Raw genomic sequence first — 21,291 nt, forward strand, 5'->3', positions numbered from 1 at the left:
AGCCCTTGCTGCATTTGTATTATTGATTCAGGAAGGACCAAGGTTTTCTAATAATAATATTCTGTTAATAGGATCTCAAAAACTGTCTCAGAGCCAGAAGGTTTACAATTACCGGCAATCAAGAGCAAGGCGGGTCATTGAAAATGCTTTTGGCATTCGTGCTGCCAGGTGGGGAATACTGGGACCCGCACCCGACGCATCACAGCCGCAAGAGCCACCCAGGATGGCATGGCTGTCAGGGAACTCTTCAAAGAGTACTTCCAGACAGATCAAGGTAGGATTGAATGGCAGACGTGGCAGGCTGCACAGTGAACATGTTCAATATAATTCATGGTTCACTGTCAGTTAGGGACAGTAAGGTCTGTTGTCTTAATAAAATGTGTTCTTTAAACCATATATTGTATTTACAATATATGGGCATAACCATACATAAATAACAACAAACAAATGTTATTAGAGTGCCAATTTTTTATTTTTTTTAGCACTAAAGTGCAACACTGTCAAAAGGCACTTAACTTAAATAACAGTACAAAAACAATACATTCAGGGGTCTTACATATCGATAAAACATGTAGAACAGAACATTTAGAACATGACAATACATAAATATAATAACAAATAAAAGTGCAACAGTGTCAAAGGCACTTAACATTTTGAATAACCGTAGAATAATAGAATAAAAGAACAATATAATATTTGGAAAATAACAACTATATAACTTATGTATGGGCCTATATATATATATATATATATATGTCAGCATAAGCTGCTGGATCTCTTTCATCAACTTCTTGCCATCTGTGGCTGGAAGGTCCTGAAGAAAAGTGTTCAGGTAGGCCGTAAAAGTGATGAACCCATTTTTACTGTCCTGTGCCTCACGCCGTAACTCCTGCAGTCTTTCGAGCAATGCTACATCGACTGGATCCGGATCCACCTCAGTAGTTCTCCTCCTGCTCCTCTTCGTGGCTCCAGGTTGAGAGTTCTGAGGAGGGGGGGGGGGGGGGGGGGGGGGGGGGGGGAGTTGATATGAAACTGTTATGGCAAGGATTGTGGATCCAACTGTATTTAGCAGCATCCCCGTTCTTCTTGGACATGCCCTTGTTGTGGGCTCGGACAAATCTGTCCCTGGCTAGATTCCATTTATTCTGGACAGTATTCACAGGCAGTTCCACGGCAATCGCTATTTCCTCCCAGCTGTTCATACATCGTTGTTTGTCAAGATGACCCGGCACGGTAGAATAATACAGGTGGTTATACCCCCTCACCAACTCGCAGATCTTCTCCTCCAAATTTTGCGCCATTTTTAAATATCCCATTCTTTCTTCTTCGTTAATATTCACGAATGGTCTGACTTCTGACTCTATACTGCCTCCTGGATTTCCGGTGGTATTGCTCTGTTCCTCCTGGAGCACTCCGGATTTGTAAGCTCAGAGGCAACGCACCCATTGACGGATGAAACAACCTCCAGAACCGGACGAAAGGGTCCGTATCCGTATTTACTGTAGGGCAGAGGTCTTCAACAGGGGGTCGACTTGGGGGCCAAAAGTAAAAAGTTTTGGTTGATTAGACTTTTTTTTTTAAATTCCCCCCGCAATTTTTTCCACAAATTGAAATGTCTTTAAATACACATTGACATTAATCCAACACACTAGCCGCATTTAAATGGACACTTTTGATCCAATTTCTAATCGGAATAGATCTATTCCTATCATGCGATCCGAATGTACTATATATATGGCATTTACAAAAGTGGTAAGCGTACGTTCGTACGTACGCTTGCAGCCAGTCTCTGGACTGGCTGCAACATTTTTATGTATTTGATTTTAATGAAAGTCCTGCCTGCTCCTTCAATAAAGAAGGACAGCACTGCGACGTCAGTTTCTCGTCCGGTCTTTATATCTACCCACTCCTCCACCGCAAACAATACTTATTTGGATGAGAGTGCGCAGCGAAGACAGTTGGGAGATAGAGAGTGCTGTTATGTTAGGGATAGTGTACCGGTCATTATCGGGAAAATAAGCGATCAGCAGAGCGATTGACGTCGCTTAGCAACCGGACACGCTGGGGTTGATAAGTTACCGGACTACTCGCGAAGTGATAAGAAAGACACTAACAAACATCACTAATTTTCGTTTTCACGTTTGTTTTAAACATGTCCATTTGAATAGCTTTTATGCATGATTACATGCAATTGACAGACATTGTTGATCTTGGCAGGTATCAGTTTATTATGTTATGTTTATGAATGGCAGTGGCATGGCCACCCTACTCACTGTACCTTGCACATGTTTAAAATAAAAACATGAATATATGAACCTGTGTATTATTTGAATATCTTAGTATTGAATGCAAAATAACAAGGTACATTTATACATGGCACTATAGGACCAGTTTAATATAAAACACAATTTTATACAATATATAAGTAGGGGGTCCCCGCTCCATCTCTCCATCAGTTTGGGGGTCCTTGGCCTGGAAAACGTTGAAGACCTCTGCCGAGGGTGTGAATTGGCCTTTAGTATATCTTCTCTTTATTTATAGCGATTACCTCATGTTTGTATGAGAGAGGGAGAGAGCGAGGGGAGGTAACATTCTGATGACTAGGCAGCCCTTCATATAGAGTTTGTGTCCACTTCCTCCTGCGTAACCCCCCTCTCTCCTAGAGACATGTGGACGTGGTGGATCACAGCAGTTCTTCATGCGCTCTTAACAGGAGGCCAAGGTAACACTGCTTTCTTCGTCATCTTTTATCTCTTCTAAAGATGCACGGACATGTAGGCCTCATTGCTCAAACGGCGGTAATGGGCTGACAAAGTACCATTAAGGGTGGGTTTCCATGCCCCCCCCCCCCCCTCCCTCCCCCCCGAAATTTCTAACAGTAAAGAGACAGGTGAAAATCATCCAATGGTAACATTATCAAGCCGTAGGATTAAAAAGTGCCCTGATTAAACCAAACTTCCATAGTCTCTGGAGATAAAAACAACAATGAAAGTAAGTAAATCAAGTAAATCAAATGCAGAAAATCATGCATGTCAAGATGGAAAAATGAAGGTATTTCTAATTTAAAATAATCCAGGGTTTTTCAAAAGAAAACATGGCCTATTTTCTGTGATTGGCAAACATTGAACCCAAAAGAAAAATCAACTAGCTAGCCCGTTTTGGAGGGAACCAGCTAGCTAGGCCGTTGAACTCCACACTGTTCTTTAATTAACCGCCTCCTGAGGCGGTCCCTCATGGAGCCGATGATGACAGAAAAAACAGAAGAATCCTCAGCCCTCCTCGACTGCTTGGCATCGATGAGCCCACTCCATTACTTTCACTTTCATTTTTTCTCTCTCCCCTCTCTAGCTCTCTGTCTCTCTCCCGCCTCTCTCCCCTTGCCTCTTCTTACCCAAAGATAAAAAAATCAAGCCTGAGTTGGTAACTAGGTAGCCTGAGTAAATCACACAGGTTGGACATACCAAAAGAAGAGACAAAGGGAGAAAATTGCCCGTAACAGATGCCAGATGACTCATGATCGCCCGATTTGGTAATTAGAGTTATATCTTTTTCTTTATCCTCTCCTTTTATCCAATTATTGTTTTGGATTAGAGCTATCCGACACACATACACACACACACACGCGCACACACACACACACACACAGTAATAGAGGGCTATGTAGACATTAGCTGGCTCTTTGGCAACAGGCAGTTCATTCTCATTAGTTGAAAGGAGGAGACCTTCCAATCAATTAACCCAGACAACACGTTGCTATTCAAAGTTCTCCCCGAATGGCAATCGTGTGTTCTATGCAGAGGAAGAACGTGCAGCTTCTGATTCATGATAAGCATGCCAAGCATATGCAGCCTCTTTGTGGTAGTATGCTTCCGGATATGTCGGTGCACGTTTGTGTGTGTGCGTGTGTGTGTGTGTGTGCGTGTGTGTCTGTGAGGAATCAAGGGAGCATCGTCGTTTGAATGTAACCACCCTGAGAAGCTCTTGTGGCCAAACACACCAGACACACACACACACACACACACACACCCACACACACACACACACACACACACACACACACACACACACACACACACACTCGCTGAAGGTTGAAGTTGGGCTTGTCCTCTGGTCAGAGGTGGTCCCGTCCGCACCCCCCCCGTTAGAGAGGAAGGGGGCAGAAAGGACCCAGATGTTTATTGATCCCGGTGTTGGTGATGTGAGGGAGGACTACTCTTAGCTCCGTGCGGACGTGTCGATGCCCTGCCTCGATGTTATCAGTCTTAATGACAAACCCAAGCCCTTGGCTGAAGGATGAACTAATCAAAGCTTTGCAGCATAAGCTTGCTTTAGTATTGGACTAATGATTATATAAAACACACACATCCATGTGTAGTACATGGATGAAGAAATGCATGGATGTAACCTAAAGGATATGAATAATTAAGGTGCTGTATGTACGGGTTTACTGTATGTACAGGTTTACTCCATGCCAAATGGGTTTAACAGGAATCACAAGTCACTACGGAATGGGCCGAGAAAAATGGGCAGAGCATTGTTCAGCCAATCACAGCGATTGATTCAATGGCATGCTGCTGCTAATTGGCTGGGTTTATGGGGAATACTTTGGACAGAGCGCTCCATCGTTCACATGGAGAAAGTCAGGGGAGAAGGACAGAGAGGAGAAACGACCAGACCGGAAGAAGGGAGGACGGACGGACGGAAAGAGCACACTAAAAAAATAAATAAAGGAAAGTTGAACAGAGAAGACAAAGAAGTGAAGAGAGAGAGGGTTTGGGTAAATGGGTCTGATAATGCTCAGAGACAATAGTGGCAGTAAATCAGTGTCTTGAACAGCTGCTATAGACACAGGTGTGCCTTTTTCTTCCATGGCGCTTAGTTCTGCTCAGCAGGGAACCACCTTTAGAAAAAACATACAACAAACAAGAAGGACAAACAACCCTTAAGGTCCAAGTCGAACGTAGACAGGAAAAGTAATATGTAAAACAAGACATGTCATCTGACTACTAAGTGTGCAGAGGTTGTGTAATTGAACTCCTACTTGTGGGTCTTAACTCTATTGGCTTTATTGATTATAAACCTCAGAGTGTTAAAATATTGCCCGTCTTGCGAGACAAATAGGATGTCCTTAAGATAATGAGGCAATGCTTTAGCATGCAAGGACGTTGCTGTTGAGGTATGGGTCTGAGTGATGGACAAAAAGGTAATACATCAGTGGCCTGAAGAACCGAGATACACACTGAAGCATCAGTATTTATGTTTATTTATGCACAGTTATGTTGCATACTTTAGTCAATTATTAGTCGAAGCAGGCTGATGGTCACAAACTGGTATTTTCTATTGAATTGAAGTACAAACAAACTGAAGGTGTCATTATCATGTTAGGTTGAGTATCTTAAAGTTTTTCTCTACATTGTTCAAGAGCCCCCTAGTGAAAAATCCAGTTTCCCTCCGTTAACATGTCCAGGTATTATATATGTTCAAATAAGTCCTTTCAATTGAGAATAAAGCCTTCGACGGCAGTGTGCTTCAGACTTGAAAGGACTGAACACCAACCGTTATCCCAGAATAGCATAAGCCTTGATCTCTTACGTATCATTAGAATATGCCCGATCCACACGTGAACGTAGCAAACCATGTCTTCTCTGTTGAGATTAAGGGGGATTTGCTCTTTACTGCACAGCTTAGACCTACATGGCTTATTGGAAAGATAGAAAATGTGGACGTCTTTGTTAGCATTAGCGCTCCAGAAGTCATAATCTCCTCCCGCGCTTACCTGTGGCGTGTGCGGATGCTACTATTTGTGTTTGTCAGGCACTTCTGACAAACACAAATAGTTCAGAAATAGCTGCTATGGAGTGCAATTTCAGGTTAGGAATGGGCAACGATCGTCGAATAGTCGGAGTCACGTAGAATATCGAATAATGAATGTGACTCCACGTTATCTCCACTACTAAAGAAACTCAAGAAAAAAATAAAAGAAACAAGCACTAGAAAGGCAGATGTCTTCCTGTAACACATTATATTCAACCAGAGGGTGTCGCTAAAGCACCAAAACCTCTACGATGCATATTTATGTTGATCATATCATATAATAGCAGAAGAAGAGTGTACTGTCTGTCTTGCGACCGTTACCTGCGTGGCATGCTGTTAATGATGCAGTCAGCCGAGGAAAAGTTCTGCATGGAACTCGTTAAATAAAATAAACGTTAACGAAGTTCAGTGTAAATTATGTCAAGGAAAGCTGGCATATCACGGATCGACCACAACCACGCACAACCACCTCAGAGCAAAGCAACCTAGCACTGCTGGGGGTCCATCTACAGGTCAGCAGTCAGTGGCTAGCTTTTTGGTTCGACTACGCCCGTAAGATGCTAGGCGGGCAGAGAAAATTACTCTCTTGCTCTCCAAGATGGTCGCGAAAGACATGCTACCCATCAGTTTCGTTGAAGTGGAGGGTTTTCGTGCATTCATAGCATTTGTTGAGCCTGAGTTCACTGTCCCATCTAGCAAGACGGTCACTTCTAGACTGGAAAAGTAACATGATAATGGTGCAAGCGATCTACGCACCCAATTAACGAGTGCCGAGAAAGTGTCACTGATGGATGCGTGGACAGCGAAGATGATTTTGCAGTTTTTGAAATTGAAAGGTTAGGAACAGTTTCTGATAAGCCATAGTTTACATAGGCTAAAGACGTGTCTAGTTCACCGTCATGCAGGCTGCATCAGTAAAATAAATAAAAAAATAAAGATTGATTTTCGGCGCATGTAGGCCTGTCTGCCTAAGCCCAGCTTTAAATAATTTGATGTTGATGGCGCAGTGGTTGAAATAAACAAATTGAGTTCATACAAATCATAAAAGCCTCTCCATGTGTCATTGTGTGTGCGTGTATCCGAGGTGCGTGTGTGCATGCGTTGGGGGCTCTTGATTGACCGATTTTCGCATCATATTCGAATACTTTTTCAGGCATGGTGAGTTGATGATGTGAAAACGAGAAGGTGAGTCCATTGATAACAGAATTTGTGTATATCTAGCATACTTATTTGGCTTTGATGTTTATGGGCCGATATTTTATGGATACAACTCGTTTGAACCATCTTCAACCTTGTCTATTTTCTACCTCATGATGTACCGTGAGATTCCCGCCTTTTCTGCAAGGGTGAGTGCTTCGTATATATTCCTTTACGGAGGAGCAATCCAAGAAGGCATCTTCAAAGGGTCACTGGAAATGTATTTTCCATTTCATTCAACGTATGCCCTGTGCTTTGCTGGATGCTAAAAGCACTTGACCACACTTTGAGATCTAAACTCATGATACCTCCATACATCAAAAGGCGCATGTGCCTGCGCGTGTGTGTGCATGTGTGTGTTTGCGTGCATGAGGGTCAGTGGCGTAAATATCGATGGTGCAACCGGTGGACTGCACCAGGGCCCAGATGGCGTCAGGGGCCCATGGAAGAAGATTATTTTTTTTTCGCCTAGGGCGGCAAATGTCGGGGCGCCCTCTGGTGGCGCCCTTAATAAATTAACTAAATTATACGAAACCCTCACTGTAGTTAGCAGGACAACGCGACAGGCCCCCATGCCCCCCCACCCCCGGTGCAATATTTGCACCAGGGCGTATCACCATGATGTTAAGCCACTGATGAGGGTGTTATTCCGCCAAGGCCCACGAGAGAGTGATCAAACTAAAATTAAAGAAAACAAGGCTACTTCAGCCATGAGCTCTGATCAGGGCTCAATGGCTCCTAATGAGGAGATAATTCCAGAGGATCGGATAGGGACTGCTTGTGTTTTATGCGAAAACAATACAAAAAACTATAATAAAAGAAAGTAAAAGAATTGTTTAACAAATGAGGGTTGTAGTTGCGCTTGGGCCTCACAGAGTGTTGGGGAACGTTTCTGTGATCTTTCCAACTAGAGAGTTGTAAAAGGTGGGGAAGTCTCTTTAAAACACAAGTCTGAACTTGAGGCAAAAAAATATCTTTCACAGAGTGTTACTTTTCAATCGGCGGCAAACTCTGCACAAGCAAGTTCGACGTGGGCTTTGACATTTGACAGAACCCCTCACTAGCAGTCCTCAGGAACCCCATTTGTGGGTTCAGCTCGCATCACATGGTAGAAACACGTAGGCGGAAGTTCTGCTGCTAAAACGGGGCTTTAATCTGCCCTTTAATAGGATAATGTATCCTAAAATAATCATGCCAATGCGATCGTGTTAGCTGTTGTTTTTTTATGGTAGTTTGTAATATTAGGTTCTGGTGAGCCTCGCTCTGCTTTGAACTCTGATGTTGTTAGCAACACCATTAAATGTGCCCCATAGGGGGAAGGTTTTGATGAGGTGTTTGAACCATTTTTGATCTCAACAGTCTCCTGTTTTGCAAGTCTCTCTCTCTCTCTCTCTCTCTCTCTCTCTCTCTCTCTCTCTCTCTCTCTCTCTCTCTCTCTCTCACGCACATTTCAACGGAATTCACTGCCATTAAATATTTATTCTCCTTTGGTTACTCTCGCAATTCATTCGTCACCTGGAGATGGGACAACTGTTTGCTGCTCTTGAAAAATGCCACTATGACAGAGACTAATAACATGATATACTAATGTATTCTGCTCCATAACTCTTTCCGAGACACACACACACACACTCTCTGGCTCCCTCAATCTTGCTATGTTGTCTTCCTGACGTCCCCAAACCATTTGTGGTCTCCCTGCACAATCTCGCTTGTTACAGAAGACCTTGGCCAAAAAAATGAAAAAAAAAACGAAAAACCGATGGTAAAATTTTCATACCGTTACATCCCCAGTTACTTACTTTGTAACGCGTTACACACAACACTGTCTACCGGTCACACCGGTCTCACAGTGACGTCAAAATCCATACCGTAGTGCAAATTCACATCGGGCACTTTCTATACCGTTTATACCGTACAACCCTACATATCGGCGCTAAAACCACATCATATGTACATATCAGTTTTTCCCATACATAGACCAATGTGTTGCATAGCGCCACAGAATCAACACAGAGCGCCACAAATTGATTCTGCTTCTTTTTCTTTTCTTTTTGCGATTTCGAAACATAAGTATTTCCCGTTCACTCATCTCCGCAAGACCTACGGGTGTAACTGTACACGTATTTGTACCGAACCGTCACAGTACAGGCACTTTGGTGCGGTTACAGAGGTGTACCGCGGTTCGTAAATGTGGCGTACATAGCGTTAATATGGCAAATGTAAAGGCTTGTTTTGCAATGAAGAATTCAAAACTTGAAGTTGGAGTTCCAACCGGACCGTTTAGCCAAAGTATACTACTCCGACTCCGTAATCCGCTCAGCAGCTCTCCGTCACCGTTGCATCGACCAATAGGTCCATGGCGTCGACGGATAGTTAAGTTTAAAGGAAAGCTCAAAACGCACCTCTACAATTTTGTGTTTGGAACATAGGAGTGTGAAAATGACACAGATGTGATGTGAAGACCACTCTGTTTGTTTGTGCGTTTGTTAATACCGTATACATTTCCACTGTGTACTTTTCCGTTCTAATTCACTATTCTGTCTGTTCTAGCGTGTTGCGGTGACTGGACTGGATGCCTGGACTCTCCTCATGGTTAACCGGCCAGCACCACATCACCAATATAATATGATGTGCATGTATTTACCTGTATGTCAATTATGACACCCATTGCACTCCTGACCATTCCTTGGAGAAGGGATCCCCTACTATGCGTTTCTTCCCAAGATTTCGTCCTTGCTAATTTCAAGGGAGTTTTTTCTTGCCCTTGTGGGGGCTTGGGTAAAGGGGGGAATGTCATAAATATTTGGCCTGGTAAGCCCTTTGAGACTGTAATTGTGATTAAGGGCTACACAATACAATTTAATTGAATATATTGACAAGCGTTCATTTGTGTATTTTCTGTTTCTCAAGTTGACAATAGCACATCAAGTCTTGCTATGGTCTACCTGCGTGGGGATCTGACCGCTCAGTCCCCTCTGAAAGTGTGGAAGTGGGGATGGAAATAGAGGAGGGAGAGAGAAATGGGTTATTTTTCAATAATTCAATAGTTAGAATCCAGATAGTTCGACCAGCGTGCAATCTCAGAGAGAAGAGCAATAACAGTGGATATAGCCCCTCACACTATAGCCCCCCACACTAACCGTGCAAAAGGGCTTCAATGTGAAATGTCCATGTGAATTGTCAGTTGAATCAAAGCTCAAGCAATAACCAGGAAGTGATATTCTCAATGAATAAAACATGGCTTGTCACATGCTCCCTTTCTCTTCACTAAATATCTGTACCTCTCTCCATCTCCCCCTCCCCCCTTCACTCTCGCGCTTTCCCCCTTTCTCTCTTGCTCACTCCCCCTTTCGCTCTCTCTCTCCCCCCCAATCTTTCTCTCTTTTAATCACTATGTCTCTCCTTTCGTCCGAAGGAGGAAGTAAAAATATCCAAAGTGTTCAGAGTCTTGTCGTCTTCTTTCTGCACTTTGCATTCTCTGGTGGTCACTGGTGTCAATGGTTCAGGGATAATTAGACTGGGTCCCCACTGATTAGCTTTAGAATAAGAAGAAACAGAACCAGATTGGAATTCATAACAGTCCATTTAGCTGCCTGCAGGTGAACTCGTTTCCACAAGATAGAATTACAAGATGGTAATGCGCGACGCTTAAACCGCAAACTGTGAAGGAATAAATAAAGCACTTAACTCGTGGCCATTCAGAAGGGAATGGACAGTATCACGTAAACACGCACAACACGTTCACACAAAACCCATTACCGTTCAAGTATAACAGCAGAAAACAATCTGCATCACACATACAGCTCGAAAGACTTCTGTTTACCAGAAGTGACTTTTGATAGAAAACGAGCATTGAAATCAATCGTCCCCATATGACCAGACAACCTGTCCAAACATGTTCCGTTAACGCACAAACTGAATCCAGCTTAAGTTTTGCCACCAGGTCCGCCAGAGCCGCCCTCCCCCATTCGCAAACTAAGTGGCCGCTTAGGACCCCCGACCGGCAGGGGGCCCCCAAGAGCGCAGACTTCTTTTTTATACATATAATTATTACTCTATTTTTTTAATACACAAAGCAATTTACTTAACAAGAAAGGAAACAATATAAACATACAGCTCATTTTAGTTTATGAATTAAGAAATTTGACTGTGTCTGTCTGTCCCATAGACTGTATAAAGGTCTGATCATGATAACCTAAAATGAAGTGATTCTGACTGACCTGGCAACCCTACACTAGGACTGGGCGATATGGACCAAAAGTCATATCTCGATATCTTCAAGCAGAATATCGATATAAGATAAATATCGATATTTATTGATGCAACAACATAGTTGCCGTTGCCGCGCTCCAACTCGTCATTCTACATCGGTGGCGCCGCTGTGGTCTCATTTCCAGCCTGCTGTGTCGCTGTGCTCGTTAACCTGCCTTGCTGATGGGGGGGGGAGGGGGGAGTTACCGCGGAGCTACCGTTATTACTATAGCCTACCTACCTACCGTTTGGATTTACCGTTACTATTCCTACCGTTCGGAATTGAATACAGTTTGATGGTTGAATAAGCCATGGACTAGACACTGCCTCCGCCTCGTATTTGAGAACATTAAAATATAATATATAATATCACGGCCAAAAGCTGTGTGCGCCTCCGGAATATTCTGAATCTTATTATATATTAATAATAATTATATTATTAATATATCGATTAATATATCTCCCGACCATTACATTATCAATATATCTCCCGACCGTCGGAGAACCCGACCAACCCGACGTTCGGGAGAACCCGACGGTCTCTGGTTCTTCCACTTCCTCATCAATCTGAAGCCCAATCGCGACATTGGAGCGAAACCCGCCGGAGCTGATTTCCGCCCCGAGTGGAGACCCGCCGGACACTCCGTAGGGCGTCCGGGTGTCCGAAATCATTTTGGGACAATTGCTGTACTGCCTCTATCTGAATAAATAATAATTAATGTCGAGACAGCTTAAGATTTTGGGTCGCTGCACGCATTTTTGAGCATGTTGTGCTGCTGCAAATGATGGAAAAGGTTGGTCATACTCGACTCTTTAGTTGAGACCGATTTGAAGCACTCTCTACAAAAAACCTGATTCTGTCATTCGTCAGACACCTTGTACCCAAAACATTTCCAAACTATGGGGCCATTGGTCTTCTGCTTACATACAAGCTCCTCTGCGCCGCGTTTGCCGGCGGACTCCATGTTTCGCGCCGTAGGGGATTTAAAAAAGTGATGTGAGTGGAAGGGGGGCCGGGCCGTGTGTGTGTGAGCCGGAGGGAGAGTGGGAGAGAGATAAGCAGAGTTACGAAATAGCTGGCGGCAGTGGCGGTTCGAAACTGCTGTTGTTTTGATAAAATATGCTGTACTTTCAACGCAAATTAAACTATATCAATGATGACGATAGCGTCTCGTTCGAAAAAATATCTATATATTTCAAATATCGATATATCGCCCAGCCCTACCCTACACATGTTGTTTATGTAATGCTTGGTGTTGCTGGGAGGGCAACAAGCAAGGAGCATGATGTTTGATTCAGCGCAGGCGCTGGTTTGACTGATCCCAAGTTGGCAACCGCAATGATGAGGATTGCTGATTTGCCAGCCCTAGGTGAGATTAAGTTTTGCGCCCCCTGTTCCCATAACGAGCGGAGTTGCCCTGCTAATTGACACTACTATAATAAACATCACCGAAGACACATATTAACTGATTCACCTTTACTTTGCTTAGCAGTTTTTTCACCCACTACTACGTTGCAATTGAACAATGTGTGATGCATGGACAACAAACAACAGAAAAGCTTCAGAACATTTTCGACATTTACAGCATCCAGACAGTAAAGTAAAAGTAGAAATGTCGTAAGTGTGTAAGCTTTACTTTGACTGTTTCAATGAGTATACTTAATAAGTAGTAAAATAATTGCGGCAAATCATGTTCAATGAGGTACGGATACAAACTGTAAGGGTTATGAATGCATACAGTTGCTTGTTCTCTGTGGCAAGACTACTCCATCAACCGAAAACCAGGGCCCCAAAATTATCCTGCTTAGGGACCCCAGATGTACAGGGCCGGCCCTGAGGTCCGCACATGCGAAGTGGAAGATAAGTCACAAAATTCACATTTTGAATCGAAGCGAGACAGCCCACGTGTCTGAAAAATGCGGATTTAAATACAGAAAACAGGGGAGAGTAGGAGACCAGGGACACGTCGGTGGACATTGTTTCAGACCCAGAGCGCATTGACCTATCCTGGCTCCGGATGGTTTGGTGCGTCATGTGTTCATCCCAATGACTTATTGAATTCAGGATTACACTAGACAACACGTTCACACCAAACATAATGCCAGAACTTGTAGGGTGTATGCATGGTTTCCGCGAACCTAGCACACACAACTAAACTTGTTCTCGTAATCGGCGATGATGCTGATCCACTCTGAGGAGAGCGCGCGGTGCAGGACCACCGCCGCGACGCGCGCCCCTCTACTTCAGCCGCCCCAAACATCGAACAATGAATACAACATGATAACGGCTCCTATATAAAAGCTCCCCCATACGCTGAAACACCCCCTGTAGGCTCCATACAGTTCATATTGAAAACATGTAGCCTACCTCTCGCCGAGGTAGCCGGGACTCGCGAGGCGAAAAGCACAAGGATGCCACAACTCAGGTAGCATCCTATGGAAATCCGTCCCATCATGGTCTGGAGCCTCATCGCATCGCGGCTGCGCGCTCATGGGCTCTCTGAAGAAGCATTTTGTTTCGGGCGCCGGCCGTGGCGGCTTTACCGTGACGACCTCCTCCTCACCCACATCCTCCTCTCCACGTCCAACTCTTCCCCTCGCGCTGTATCGCGCTGCCCGCCTCAGCCGAGTAAGGAGCACCGCAGCGCAATTGCGGAGGTTCGCAGTGCGGTCAGAACAAAATAAAAAGTCGCCTAGTGCTCCTCGACTCTCGAGCTAAGCTCAGAGTGCGCGAGTGAGAGCGAGAGAGGGGGGAAAAAAAGGACACACACACACACACACACACACACACACACACACACACACACACACACACACACACACACACAGAGGCGGGCAGCCTTCAGCTTTAGGGTGGAGAGAGGGAGATAGGGGGGGAGAGGGGGCATGAACAGGTTTGAACATTGATTGGTTCTGATTGGACGTTACGTAAATAAGTAAAATTACAATAACTATACAAATAAACAAAAATAACTATTTACATGTTTCCCTCCCTCCCTCCCCCTCCTTTCTTCTCCGGGCGTTTAGCCGTCTTTCAAAATCTTCATAAAACCACACTCCACAACAAAAACAAAACCACACACGGGCGCGCAAATCAACCACCTGCTCCACACTCGCACTCTGGCGACGAGCCTGCTACTTTACGCACACCCCTTGCGCATTTGTTTTCTCACCCACACGAGAAGTTGTTTGACATGCTGGATGTCAGAAAGGTCTCTTCATTGGCTATTAGGATATCTAAGCCCCGTCCCCGACACTTGTTGTCTGCTGGTGTAGCTGTCAATCAAAGTATACATGCCCCGTTTTGATAGTGATCGCCTCATTGGCTTGTAAGGCTTGTTCCCAAGGAAGTATTGGTCTTACATGTCTGTAATACAGACATGTGCGAGGGCTCTACGTCATTGTGAGACCCTGGCGAACACAGTGGATACCATGAATCAGACGACAATAGCGGAATTCCAACCCTAAATGTAATGTAATTAGACTAAAATAAAATTGATATTCGATTTCTGTGGACTCTTATTTCAAGACCCAACATGAAGTATCAACTCATTGCTAAGGATATCCACAACGACGATAAAGTAAGAATGCACCAAGGGAGGGGAGGGGGCTATTTTGACTTAAGACACTAGGATATATTTGATCTATATTCGCTAAACATATTTATTCCATCGAATGGTTGACATTGGTTGACATTCCTGAGATTCTAAGCTTTCAAACGGTGTATGACATGACTATATCACTCAACCTTATGATGCCGAAAATTTACCCAGCATGTTGGGGGGGAAGGGGTGGTGTTACTAAAACTTGCCCGCCGGAGGGATTTGATGAAACATGCGCTGGTGGACAGGGGCCACTCGCCATAAATGAACCTCTTACAAAGGCCCCCTTAATGCACAGGCTTACCTGGGCTGAAGCTCCAGGGCCTACGACGAACAGGGGCCTATCATGAGCTGCAGTTTTTTAATATATACATTATTTTTTTTAAAACTGGCTCATGATAGGCCCCCCGATTGGCGTTGGCCCAAAACAATGTAATTTTTTGTTTTGGGCCTACAAAGATCAGAGACCTATCATAAGCCAAGAAAATGAAAATAAAATATTGCATTGCTTTGTAATTTGTCGAATTTTCTGGGCACCATGACACAACAGCCTATCACAAAATGTAGTGGAATGTTTTGGCTTGTGATTCAAATCGATTGAAATGAGAGGCTAGTTAAGAAAAAGTTTGAGAGTGGCGCGCAAAAACAAAGACTGCAAACGGAGAAGAGGATTTGGGATAAAGAATTATTGAAAAAAAGTCCCGAAGCTGACTGGATTTTTTAAACCTGCAAATGAAGAAGGCAAGTCAAGCTCATCAACGAGTGACAAGGGTGTGGCGATAGCCAGCGGCGATGCCGCTGACGGAGCCCCGCTAGCCAGTGTTGAGGGAGACGGTGGGATAGCCCACGGCCGCGGGGCCTGCTCTGAGCCAAGCACATCTGGCTGTTCTTCTGCTAGCCATGGAGAAGAGGCAGAAAAGGACGAGCACACAGCAGGAGGACTATCACCTCACTCATGTGGAGGAGACAACCCTGACCCGGGTTGCTGGGGTAACACGATGGATGAACAGGTGCGTGTCTACTGGGTGAAAATGGGACCAGAATTGTGCCAGAACAAACAATCTGACCTCTCTGCCTCAGAACTTAAGTACACGCACCAGGGAAGATTCTTCTCAAGGGCATGCTTCCTGTGGAAGCTCTGCAATGGGGAGTATCTGCCCAGAGAGTGGCTGTGCTATTCACCATCCAAAGGTACTGTGTTTTGCTTTGCATGCAAACCTTTTGGCCACAGCAAAGAAAGATCACCATTTGGCAGTGTGGGACTTTCTAATTGGAAACATACTAGTGAACAGTAGCATGCGGTGACCCTAAATTTCAGTGGGGCAGAAACTACTGGCGTCTGTCCACACCCACAATTTGTTTTTGTAATAAGTATATATTATATATATATATATATATACACATATATAATATTGTATTATACTTTATTATGCGCATAAGTATATATATATGCTTTATATCACTTACACCCGTGGTCCATATATCCCTTGTCCTGTGCACACACTTGCTCGAAAAAGTAGACAATGGAAACAAAACACAGCATTTCACTTTGCGCAACCACATACCATTATTTATTTTCCTACCATGCTCGGGAGAAAGTTATGTTGTAAGTTTTCCCCCTATCCTTCGTTTGCTGGATAATGTTTATGTTCGGTCTGTCTGGGCCAAGTTGTTTGATTTCTAACTTAACCTCTTAAATGTATTTTTTAAGAGAATTTCTCCACTGTTAATCACAGGTGCAACACCACTGGCCATATCTGCATCTGATATAGAAACGATACACACGGAATAATTAAAGTTAAAACAACAGTTTCTAGAACTGTTGTTTTAACTCAAATTATTCCGCGCATATGACCATGGGGCAGACTACTTTACGACCGTATAGGCGTATTTTAGCATGGATTGCAATTCTTATTGTAGCCTGCAGGGTTATGCGATAAACATTCATATGGAGGAATGCGGTCGCTGAGCTTTCCTGCCCCATATTGCATGACACGTTAAACTCAACTAGAATCACCACCATCATCCAAAAGATGTCAACAGACCAAAATAGTCGGAAAGCCTGCAGAAGCTATTGATAGTTAATGTGAAATTCACGTTATTAAAGATAGACTTGGAGCCATGATTTACTGAGGAACAATTTTTTTGGGAGCATGCTTTTGCAAGTAGTTCGCTGCCCCACCTGCCCATATGGACGGCACGCGCCTGCTAGTGAACATATTGCCGAACATGAAAATTGTGAAATGAACAGGAAAGCAATGATTTTGTACATTAATCAGACAGCTAACCAGGGGACAGTGGACTCAGAACTAAAGAAAAAGTTCAATGAGCAGTGTGAGTACTGGAGACAAGTTCTATAGAGGGTTGTCAGTGTAGGTCAGTATTCAGGTATTTGGCAGAGCGGGACATGCTTTCAGGGACATGCTTTTTCATAGCCACAAATTTGGAGACAGCAACAATGGGAATTATCTTGGTTGCATGGAGCTGATCAGTGAGTTTAATCCGTTTTGTAAAAGCTCTTATAGAAAAGTATGGAAACGCCGGCAGAGGAACCCCATCCTACCTCTCCCTGAATGTGTGAGGAATTCATCAAGCTGATGGGAGATAAAGTGCTGGAATAGATAAGTCATCAGCAGAGTTAAACTGGAAAAGTATTTCTCTGTCAGTGTGGACTCCATGCCAGATATCACACATCTGGACCAGCTGACTTTAATCCTGCGGTCTGTATCACAAGAGGGCTGTATCGAGGAGCGTTTTGTGAAATTCATTGAAAGCCAAACTGGAGAATCGCTGTTCAATGCAGTTGTCACTGTTTTAGGAGACATGAGCATTGACATTAATAACTGGGTATAACTGAGGACAGGGTTACGATAATGCCAGCAACATGTCAGGCACATAAAAGGTGTGCAGGCCCGCATCAAAGCCAATGCCACTGCCCGCAAGGCAGTGGTATTGGAATGTGCAATGCTGTGTGTGGGGGGACGTGCGGCGTCTGGCCTGCAGGGGGAGTATGAGCAGGTTGGGAGCGCACCGGATCGGCTGGGGGGATTGGGCCTGATTGCGGGCACCTGCTCGCAATCAGGCCAATCAGGGAGTGTGTATTTATGTGCCTGCTTTGTGTTGTAGTAAAAAAAACGGGAGCGGAGAGAGAGAGGGAGAGATCCAACGTGATCCCCAGCAGAGATCGCTGAACGCGAGGACTCTCCCGGACTTTGTGGATTTATAGTTTCAAGCCTCTGTTTTGTGTTGCTTTTGATTGAAATAAACAAGCTCCCAGTGAGGGACGACGAACTTGGTCTCTGCGCGCTCACTGACCTGCTACACTGTGGAACTGCTTTGAGACAGCCGCAAAAAGGGTGTCCCCAACCGTGTCTGAGGAAAAGAAAAAGACAGCTTGACGAGTTATCTGAGCCTGAGTGTAAGCTTTCAGGCCGCGGACGCTTCTGTACATGTGATACGTCGTTGTGATTGAGCGGCAAGTGTCAGAGCTGGACCGAAGATGTCATATAATGACTTGTATGAAAACTTTAGGTTTTTTAAAAGATTCCACTCAATTTACCCCCTAAGACCTCCGCTCAGCAGCAATGAGCTTGCAAAGGAATTACCAAAGTGACTCGGAAGAGGATTTTGTGGAGGAAGCTGTACACTTTGTTGCAGGGGAGTTGTTGCAGCATGAGAAGGTGAGCAGCACGTCGGCAGTGGAGCTACTGAAAATGTTGAGACGAAGAAAACTCCATGCAGTGTTTCCCAACACCGACGTAGCTCTACGGATATTCTTGACAATGCCAAAGACCAATGCTAGCGGAGAGCGTTCATTTTCAAAACTTGCCTTGGATAAAAATAGACTGCCATCAAGCATGCAGCAAGAGAGAGTAAGTAACCTCACACTGATGTCCATTGACCATGACATTTTCCGGGATTTGGATTTTCATCATCAAGGCTTTCTCTTCAAAGAAAACCAGACGCAATAACTTTTAAAAAGGTAAGACGATGCTTTATGTATTGCATTCCACTAGCCTGTGCAGGTTTTGAATTGTTGTTGTTATGCATTGTTTTATACTATTCTGTTCTACTGTGAATGTTAATCAGATCAGTGTCGTCTTCTGATACCTGGCATTGCGGGCATATGTCGCTGTCCATGGGGCCAAATCGTGTGCGTGTGTGTGTGTGTGTGTGTGTGTGTGTGTGTGTGTGTGTGTGTGTGTGTGTGTGTGTGTGTGTGATGAATTCCCAAGGCCCACCGAGGCCAAATAGGAAGCTCTTAAGGTACGGCCACACTGAAAGTGTTACGTGCGATAGAGGCATAGAAAATCTACATTTTTGCAAAGGGAACCATTGGTTTAGGCACGTAGCTGCGTTACACGCACTAAAGCAGCGCGTTAGACGCATTTTACGCACTGTGACAACCCGCTCCCCACCAGGAGGATCCGGGGGCTAGTGGTGGAGGGCGTGTACCGCCGCCATCCACTAGCCGGCAGCAGAGAGCACCACATTCCTCACCCTCATCAGCCAGATGGGGAACACTGGGCCGGAGGGAGGAAACAAGCGTCGGACATCTTAAAAGGCAGCGGAGGACTTATTCCGGGGCGGAGGGAGAAAGACCAACCAGGAGAAGACCATTGATACACCACAGACTACGAGGCTCACAGAGACCCTAGTTCAGTGTTCTATTTCTTGATCAGTTATTTTATTTGTGAATAAACGCAGACTGCGGCTTAAACTAGGATCCAGTGCGTGGTACTTGCCGTGAGAACAGACACTTCGGAACCGGGTTGCCACAGCACCTAAATAACGCGCCCAACGCACCTACGCGCGGAGTTCAAAAAATGTAACTTTTTACACTCCTACGCATGACGCTTAGCCGTGATAGCCAATCAGCGTTGAGCTTGACCCGACGTCACTGGCATAGAGACAGAGGACAGGCACACAGGCGTTCCGCACCCCCGCAGCGCTCCGCAGCTGATATGGAGCGCCTGTAGTTGGTGTCCTGACGGGAGATCCTGCCACCAACCCGGGCTAGCAGGTCATCAAACATGGCCCCTGTCAACCGAAAATACCGCTGAACCGGCCGTCATGCAGGCGGAGTTCCTGGAGGAGGTGGTGAAACTCACCCAGCTGTGAGCACCTACGAAGGATGTCATGCAACCAAACACAACAGTGTTTGGGTTTCCTAATCTCCTCGAACTCCCACAACAAATACAGCACAGCGATGGTGGTGATCTCAGCCATGTTTGTGGAGCAAAAGAAAAGTATAGGGGGAAAATAAGTTTTGGGAAGGCTCATCTAGCTGGGTGGGCGCGTTAGGCGCGTTGAACCATTTTTATGACACATCGACAGGTTAGGCGCATTATACGCGTAATCGTACGCGCGTTCAGTGTGGCCGTACCTTTACTTGTTAATATGCTGTTATTAGGCGTGTATGTCGCTGTCCATGGTGCCAAATCGTGTGTGTGTGTGATGGATTCCCATGGCCTGCTAAGGCAAAAGAGGAAGCTCTTACTTGTTAATATGCTGTTATTAGGCGTGTTTGTGTTTCTGTAGACCGGATCACGTTTTCTTTTGTTAATAGAGTTAAATCAAACTTTCATGGAAAATGGTTTGATAATCCTCTTGTCTATCCTTAAATTATTTGGTCATCTATAATCTAATATAAATATCGTGATGTTATGTGGGTCAGAGAGGGTCACTTATACGTTTTGCACTAGACACATGGCATTTACACATTTTCATTGTAAGACCACCTCTCAGGGGGCCTACGAAACCTCGCCGCAGCGCCTAGTTGCAGGTTAAGGCATGCCTGCCTCTTACCCCTAACCGGTGACAAAGCTGTTTGTCCCGACATTGCCAGCCTCAACAGATAATCTGTAGTGATGAATTGCAACACAACATAATCGAATATATAAAAAAATTGACACAGATGAAATACTGTATTTATTCATGTAATCAGTTCACGATAAGCTTTTCAAATTGCTCTTGTTTCTGTCAGACAAAGCAAATTTCAATAACAATCGTGTTTTAACTTTACAAAGCCATAAAATAGATTTGATGATAAGATAAAGTGGAACATTTATTGCGTTGTTTAAAGGAGATGCTTAAAGAAGGAACTAGAAAACAGTCAGCCAGGAACAGTCAGTCAGGACCAGTCAACCAGGAATAGTGAGGACCATTCAGCCAGGAACAGTCAGTCAGGAATATTTAGGCCAGGAACAGTCAACCAGAAACAGTCAGGGCAGAAACAGTCAGCCAAGGGCAATCAATCCAGCATTTTATTCTTTACTGTATACCTTCCTTTACTAAATAAAAGCCTTCATAATCTGCACAGGAACCAATATTTTCTTCTTTGCGTAGTAACCAGGGCAGGAACAGTGTTGGCCGTTGCACCAGCAGCCTGTTAATCAGTGACTTGCACATTAAACCTTTAAAAGCG

General features: G+C 44.5%; 1 protein-coding gene across 1 annotated transcript in view; it reads right to left on the bottom strand.

Moving 5' to 3' along the window:
- Positions 1 to 14,458, bottom strand: part of LOC307074201 (netrin receptor UNC5D-like) — a gene marked incomplete at both ends in the record, with an annotated part of 180,244 nt that extends 165,786 nt beyond the window's left edge. The window contains 2 exons of the mRNA XM_079734229.1: positions 13,631 to 13,743; positions 14,436 to 14,458. Of these exons, the coding sequence (XP_079590355.1) occupies positions 13,631 to 13,743; positions 14,436 to 14,458 (136 nt within the window). The remainder of the gene's footprint in view (positions 1 to 13,630; positions 13,744 to 14,435) is intronic.
- Between the last annotated feature and the right edge of the window lie 6,833 nt (positions 14,459 to 21,291).

Source organism: Pollachius pollachius (assembly GCF_949987615.1).
Source record: "Pollachius pollachius genome assembly, chromosome: 4".
Lineage (NCBI taxonomy): Eukaryota > Metazoa > Chordata > Actinopteri > Gadiformes > Gadidae > Pollachius > Pollachius pollachius.